General features: G+C 36.2%; 1 protein-coding gene across 1 annotated transcript in view; it reads left to right on the top strand.

The window, feature by feature from the left end:
• LOC144963711 (uncharacterized) overlaps window positions 1-7,563 on the top strand; it is an 8,978-nt gene extending 1,415 nt beyond the window's left edge. The window contains exon 2 of the mRNA XM_078897664.1: window positions 6,187-7,563. Within this exon, the coding sequence (XP_078753790.1) occupies window positions 6,234-7,361 (1,128 nt within the window). The 5' untranslated portion in view covers window positions 6,187-6,233 and the 3' untranslated portion in view covers window positions 7,362-7,563. The remainder of the gene's footprint in view (window positions 1-6,186) is intronic.
• Window positions 7,564-8,637: the final 1,074 nt, after the last annotated feature.

Here is an 8,637-nt window from a genome sequence, read left to right as displayed (position 1 = left end):
CGAGCACTTTTCGTAACATATTTGTATCAAACACGATTCAATATATATATATATATATATATATATATATATATATATATATATATATATATATATATTAGTAGTCCTTCAGAGCCATTAGGCCCACGGAACCGGAGTTTGTCTCTCTCTCTCTCTCTCTCTCTCTATATATATATATATATATATATATATATATATATATATATATATATATATATATATATATATATAGAGAGAGAGAGAGAGAGAGAGAGAGAGAGAGAGAGAGAGAGAGAGAGAGAGAAACTCCGGCTCCGTGGGCCTAATGGCTCTTTATATATGCTAGTGATCAAAAGAAAGTATACACTTGTTGTACCTACAGAATTGGTATGAAATATTGTTCTGGTTTATTTAAAACCTATGTGTTATCATAGTACTATCATTTATCTTTCATTTTGTTAGAATGTGTAACGTTTATGGTTGATCTTGTACGCAACATAGACTTTTTAAAACATGATCTTCAAAAAGGGAAGTAACAAGTCAAAACATAAACTATAATTTTGACAAACAATGACATTTTAATAAAATTACTTGCGTTCATTTCATTTGAAGTGAAGGTGAATCTAATTCAATCAGTAACGAATATGTCCCCCGTTCGGTCCAATCACAGCATTGCATCTCCTACGCTTGGTCAATCTGGCCAGCTGGTGTTGAGGAATGTTATCCCAAGCTGTTCTTATGGCGTGGAACAGTTGTTGTTCATTTTGCGGGTTTAATGAACGAACTTGGCGGCCGATTATGTTCCACATATGTTCTATCGGATTTAGATCGGGGGATATTGCAGGCCACAGGCTGATAACGTTAACATTATTTGCTGCTATAAAATCCCTTGTTACAATAGCTCGGTAAGATGGTGCATTGTCGTGTTGAAGTTAAAATTTAGGATGTTCATGAAAAAATGGAATAACATGGGGTTGTAAAATGTGCTGGATGTACCTTGCACCGGTTAGGGATGCATTTACTTGGACTAGAGTAATTGTCCTATAGTCTCTGAGTATTCCACCCCACACCATCAATGTCCACATCCTCTGTTTGGGGATTCCAATACAAATAAAGGAAACCTCTTCCAATTGTTAACACAGCAATTGATTTGCCTTCATACAGGGGAAAAAATTATAGTCTCATCTTGTCAAATGAAAGCCATCAGCACTTCAACCACAACCGATGTGTCAAAAAGAAGCTGACAAACTATTATTTCTGCATGCCAAAGATTGCATTCAGCAAGGGATTTACAAAAATATTCATAAGAACAGCCAATACTGATGTGGTTATGCTAGCCATTCACTTTGCTGAGAAGATAAAATCTGAGGCGCTTTGGATTTTATTTGCTCAGGAAATCGTTAATGTCATATTGCAGCCAACGAAATAGAAGTCAGACTTCCAGCAGGCAACGTTGACGAACTGCCGATCTCCCTGCTGATATACTGAGATAAATCTTATCACCTACAGAGGAGACATGCATTGAACTGACTCGTTATGGATGCAAGAAAGGCTGCAAGACACGATGTAAGTGTACAAGCGCCCTCTTTTCCTGCACAGCTCTTTGCTACTGTAGAGGAGACTGCAGTCAAGAATAACGGCCACATCTAAGTGTAATCGGACGAATCCCCTGTCTATCATTCCCACTTCCGGTTGCTATGTGTCACTTCTAGTTTTGATTATATCACTGTTGGTGCTTCTAAAGCCTTTCTTAAGCGTAACTCAATGTTTTATTCAAGTTTGTGGGTAATCAAATCATTTCCCAGTCTTTTATGATCAACTTCCTGTTTCACGGGTTCACTTCTGGTTTAGTGATGTCACTTCCTGTACCACTGTGTTATTTCCCCAAGTATCGCTTTGGGATCATGCACCGTTGAGGGCAATCCGACAATTCCGTAGTCTCCGAGGACAGATTAAAATTCTCAAAAGCGGGTTTAGGCCTATGACGTTACTTCCGGTTTTGTGACGTCACTTCCGGTCAGCCCATGACACTTCAAATTGTTTCCCTCTAGGTCTGTGTCGATTTTGATGAAAATCGGTCAAAGCGTTTGTTCCGCTAACCTCGAATACACACACACACACACACACACATACATACACACACATACACACACACACCACACACACACACACACACACAAACAGACAGGCAGTTATTATACATAACTAATGACCTACTTATTGCGGTGGATATTCCACAAATAATGACAATAAAGCTTATCTCTATTAAAAATGCATTCTCTATGGTCTCCTGAATGTTGTATAAAAGGGGTTTGCTTTAACTAAGAAGTGCATAATTCCAGTGAAATGTGTTGCTTAACGTACACACTACACACTTGCGTCAGACGATCCCAGTTGAGCAGCTGAACGTAGTATTACAGATAACGGCTAGTCAGTAAGCAGTCACTTACAAACGATCTTCTCTCGCCAAACTACAGTTCACCTCTTAGTCTTGAAATATTTTGCAGATCAAAACTTTTGGCTTGTGCCTTATTCTGACCGTCTTGCTCACTCTGTCCTTGGTGAATTATTTTTCTTCAGCAATAGATGCTAACATTTCAATATGTTTGAAGATAAAGAATTTTCCCCAAACATCTCTTCCGTGATATCGCCCTTCAATCTTAACCAACAAATAAAAACTAAGTCTCAATAGGGCAGAGAAATTCTGAAGTCGCACCTTCCTCTTTTCCGGTTCAAAACTCCTTGTAAGCGAGTAACCAGTCCGCAGGACAATGTATAAACAATGAATAGATTACAGATTGAATCATAAGGTGGCAAATCTATTTTAGTAGCAGGGTATATGGGCAGATCATTATGATTACATGGCGTAAAAAAGCGTGGATGGACGAACTTTATTGACAGCCAGCATTTATTTAGGCTAGAAAATAAGATGATATCACTCTGAAAGCAGAGAATCAGTTGCACAATATATGCATCCAGTCCTTTGGAAGACTGGCTTTACACTTCCAATCAGACTGAAACCAGTACTTTGACATCACACGTTTGTTCCATATGGCAACTCTGTGAGTACATCACGCCAAGATCAACAATATCCATTTATTCTTTATATGAAAGAGGCGTTTTCTTGCTGTTGTCGATCAGTTTTAATTGTAAACATGTGTTTGTAACGAAGAAAGATTTTCTTTTTTAATTTTCAATGGTCATTTTCTAGCTACCCCAATACGATCAAGAATATTTGTCAAACTAGAGCGCCAATTGCCGTTTATTTATAAAATCTGTGCTCTTTGCCCACGGGGTGTTACTAAATATACACATTTCGAATTTATAATTAGTTAGAATGAAGGTAGTGAGAATTAACCAACTCTTTGGTGATTGAAAAAGTAATGGCAAATATGAATTGTCTCAATTTTTTGATCTTGTTATTTGTCCATTTGTACACATTTCCAGATATTATGGTGCTTTGTGAGCAATTTTTGGTACTTTGAGGGCCATTTAAAAAAATATAAATGACAAAAGTTTCATCAGCACACATGTTGCACGTGAAAGTATGAATAAATATAAAATTTCAAAGCACAAAGATAAACATTATGATAATACATTGCAACTAATGGAAATGGGGCACACAATAACAACTTCACACACTGAAAATATTCATTATCGTGAATTTTTTTGATGATATATATTTGCAAAATCCTGCGGTTAGCTTGAAGCTTGAAGAAATAAATAACAATAGTCAAATTGAACGGAAGCTTCAATTCGACTAATGAAGACAGATGGTATGGACATTTGGGGTTTCCCCTTGGTAAAAAAAAAAACCACGCTGAATGAAATGTTATGTTCCATCAGTGTTTTTGTTTATTGGCCAAATCGAAGCCGTTCTTTTATCTCTCATTCGTCTTAAATGTTTCATTCATCATGTTTTGTTGACAAAGGGGAAATTCGAAACGTCAATGTCATCAGTATTCGTAAATTAAATTGAAGCTTCCGTCCAATGTCATAGTATGTGAAAAGAATAACGATGACGCAACTCTGCTCCTTGTTATTGATTTTTGACCGCCAATTGGATGATAAGCTCTCGCATAAGCCCTTTGAGCATTTAAGTTTCCACCGAACGTCCTCAAAGTGTTTCCAATCGGTCTCCAGCCAACTATGAAACTTAACACTTCGCACGTGAAAAGACGCATGTCAGGCGATGTTACAATTATATTCGACAGGCACAATGTTGCTCAAGACCAGGTACTACACGTAATTTCTTACCAGGGTACGGTGATAGAAGGTGAGTAAAGAGCATATTTGAATGACTCAATTTTGCGCCGCTCAGAGCTGGACTGAATCCGGGATCTACTGGTCCGAAGGCGAGTGTCATGCCGCAAGACCACAAAGCAACTTTCAATCAGATTTTAAATGTCTAAGGTTTACATAAAGTTACGTGTATTTGTACCATCAATCTGGCAGACAAACCTAGTGGGTACTTTACTAAGGCAGCCGTCAGACAGAGACTTGCACTTCGTAACCTACTATTTTTCTACTAACAGTCTAATGATAAGACAATTTCGACTGGCCTCAAATCGCTTTAATCAATTAATAGCATAAAGCTGTAACTTGAACACAAAAAAAACTGCCCGCGCACAATTTTTTAAAATGAACACCATATACTTACGAAGATAAGTCAAAAAGTAATGGGACTCTGCTTATTACTTGAGAATAAATTGAATCAATACCATGCATCATACCTCAAATTAAAGCTTGGCATTAGCTGAGTAGAATGCCACTTCTCTACATAATCTCCGCCTCTCTCGGTAGCCACAACCCACTTCTAGTAAGGCCATGTATTCCGTCCTCATAAAACTGAGTTGACTGAACTTTCAGCCATTTTTTCACTACTGTCTTGGCTTCTTCATCATCTTTAAAGCGATGTCCCCTCATTGGACCAAAAAGATGGAAGCCTGAAAGTTTCAAGCCTGGCACTAGAATAAATATGATGTAAGTCTTATCCAAATTTATACATTGTCAAGTCCAAATTCAACAAATACCAAAACGAATTCGGCATAGCCAAATAAAATTTTGGCACCCTGAAAGCAAAATAGAGTATAATATCTAGATTGAAAGCAAAACAAGAGTATTCATGATTTGGATAAGACTTACATCATATTTATTCTAGTGCCAAATTTGGATTGGAAAGTTGAATTTGGTCTGGAAAATTGTTACATTTGCTCAGGAAAAAGTATATAAGCATCCACGTGGCACTATCGAAATAAGAAGACTATAGAATTTAAGAATTAAAAATCAAAAATCAAACATGCGACATGATAATAGCAAACACCGAAAAAAAATAGCATCTGGATGAAATAGTGGCATTGTAAAAGTAGCAATAGTTGAAGAAGTAGTTGTAGTATTAGTTGTTGTAGTTGTAGTAGTAGTAATAGTATAGCAATGACGATCTCATGGAAATCCTTGGACCTCGTTTCGGTCCCGAAGTCGCGCGACTTCAAGGCAAAATATGGGACACGGCGATTTCGTGCATGCTATTTTAAAAAATTCATTACGACACTTTTTATCAATAAATGTGTCTGAAAGTTGGCACACAATTCGTAAAGAGGTCATTTTTAGATTATGTCAATCGGCAAAACTCGTGCGATTACTAAAAACCGTTAAAAATAGTAGTAGTAGTAGTAGTAGTAGTAGTAGTAGTAGTAGTAGTAGTAGTAGTTGTGGTGGTGATGTTGTAGTAGTAGTAGTAGTAGTAGTAGTAGTAGTAGCAACAGCAGCAGTAGCAGCAGCAGCAGCAGCAGCAGCAGCAGCAGTAGTAGTAGTAGTAGTAGTAGTAGTAGTAGTAGTAGTAGTAGCAACAGCAGCAGTAGCAGCAGCAGCAGCAGCAGCAGCAGCAGCAGTAGTAGTAGTAGTAGTAGTAGTAGTAGTAGTAGTAGTAGTAGTAGTAGTAGTAGTAGCAGTAGTAGTAGTAAAAGTAGTAGCATAGCATACAGGAATGCATGCACATCTCATCATATCATAAAAGAGAGTAAACACTCGAATTAAATACACTTTCTCTTGCAAATCATAAGTATTAAACAATTGACATACAGATACATTTTTGAAAGGCGGCGTAATTGCATCCATTAAAAAAACTTTTTGTAAAAAATAGAAATAGAGAGAATGTTCTACAAGTGCTTATGTATCGATTTTCTGTAATTGTTTATTACTCTACAGTATACGAAAATACAGTCGCAGTTACTGAAAACACCAAGTTTCATAAAATGTCTGAGAGTGTGGAGTTAGAGGTGTTGTCGACCTTACCACCAATCATATCACAAGTTTCCGGAAGCCTTGGTCAGAATGCCATCCTGGAAAATAACAATGACACTCACCCCGGAATACAGAATCCTCCTGGTATCCCAAAGCACATACTGCCGTATCTAAACGTAAGTTACGTCATTGGCGTGCTGGCTATTCCAATGTCTTGTCTTGGCCTGGTGACCAACCCTATCAACGTTGTTGTCTTTTCCAAACTCAACGACACAGTCAGCATTAGCCTATTGGGTATGGCAATAGCAGATTTCCTCGTCTGTTTCACGACGTTATACGGCGCAGTTGGTGAATTAAAAGAAGTTCAAAAAGCAATTCTGATTTATTTCTCCATACACCCTAGAGAGATGATGTATTTATTTGCTGGTCTTCCTAATTCACATTTTGCGAGAATAACACTTACCATATCCGCTTTTATCACACTAGAACGCTGTTTGTGTATTACTATGCCTGTCAAAGTGAAAATGATTCTTACAAGCAGACGATGTAAAGTAATTATGTTTTTTTGCTTTCTGATAAACCTTGTACAGGCTGTTCCAAATTATTACTCTTACGTTTTTGTGTGGAAATTTTATCCTCCTCTAAATAAATCAATCCTTGGTTACACCACAACAGAAGAGCTTCAGGAAAAAATCAAATTCACCGGCCCGTTTGTTCTTACATATTTTTATGTAAACTTTACAATCATTGTTATTTGTACGATAATACTTATTGTGGTACTCAATAAGAAGAAAAGCTGGAGGGAAACTGTCACGACCACAACCACGTCCGCAAAGGAGTCCAATCAGGTATCTTCCAAGGAGTTAAAGGTCATCAAACTGATGGTCATGGTTTCGTCATTGTTTATCGTTTGTAATTTACCAACGACTTCTATCTATCTGGCTAATGAAATAGACACACGTATTAGCTTGCAAGGATCAAAGTATTACCTCTACATGCTGCTTGGTTATATTGCTTTTTTCGCTCAAACTATCAATTCTTCAGTCAACATTTTTATATATTATTTCTACAGTACAAATTTCAGAGTAACTTTTAATAAATTGTTTGGAGTTAAAGAAAAGAAAGAAATGAAAAGTTAATTGGTTATAAAATAAACCTGAGCAAAAAGCCCTTTCTAAATATATAAAATTGTCGTCAGAACTTAAAATTAATGTAACCCTTCAGTCATATTGTGTATTTCACATAGATTTACATACTCGTAATCCAAGAAACTCAAAGAGCAACTTATTGCTTTATGGACCAAAATACACAGACCACCTCTTCAAATCATCTATCCGTGGTTGTCACAATTTAATTAATGTTATATATATATATATATATATATATATATATATATATATATATATATATATATATATATATATATATGTGTGTGTGTGTGTGTGTGTGTGTGTGTGTGTGTGTGCATTATGTATCAACCAGTTAACTGCCTTACTCTTGAAAGCCACGTATTTTGAAAGATTTGGCCTTAAAATTCGACCCTTCTATATCGATCGAGTTATATGACCCTATCTTGGTAAAAACTCTCAAATCTGGGACCTCGCGTATTATCTATTGTTGTTTCGCTAGATAAATGTTCCATGAAGGAAGATTGAAGTGTCTTTTACATTGCGTTTTACGTTGTTAACTTTATTTTGTTTTGAGTTGTTTTGTTTCGTATTCGGGATTTTAATGGTCTGTTACCTTTTTAATTTTTTTTGTTTTTTGTTTTTGTTGTTGTGGTTTTTGTGAGTTTTGTTTCTTCCAGACTAACTCTTTGTTATCAAATCAAGGGTTTTTATTCTCTTGTTTTGAGATTGTTAGTAAACATGCTACATTCTCCTCTCTGCCTCCCGTTAAAAAAAATCCAACTCAACAGTGATTTCAGGATGTATTTTGCTTTCAGCTTTCACTTTTATTTTTCTAGGTCTGATATCCGGTTAAAAATAATAATTTGCCCAGGAAGAATTGAGAAATACTGTAGTTGATTTTGAAAGCACCGATCTCTTAGAAAATAATAACAAATAGCTGAGAGACGTTAATTTCATTCCTTCTATTGGAAATTTATGCTAATTCATTTGACAGTTTGGTAGAGAACATACTCATTATTTTAAAGTAGATTTTGTATCGAATTGACATAAAGCGACAAATACGATTTCAAACCCATTTGACAATGCAAAAAAGAGGATAACCCGAAAAGTGGAAGTTTGAACTAGACTTCCGTATTTCCATTGTTGGGTTTCCAGCACTCCACTGCGGCTGACGCCATGACTTAATCAAAATGTTTTTCTTTTTTTAAAATCATTTTTCATTAATAACTAAAGTCGATTGACAGTTATATAATCCGAATTATTACATTTTTCAAAAGACAATTCC

The sequence above is a fragment of the Berghia stephanieae genome, chromosome 2, assembly GCF_034508935.2.
Source record: "Berghia stephanieae isolate SIO BIC M18660-M18661 chromosome 2, UCSD_Bste_1.3, whole genome shotgun sequence".
NCBI lineage: Eukaryota > Metazoa > Mollusca > Gastropoda > Nudibranchia > Aeolidiidae > Berghia > Berghia stephanieae.
Note: the sequence above shows the minus strand (reverse complement) of the source record. Positions and strands in the feature narration are given on the sequence as shown.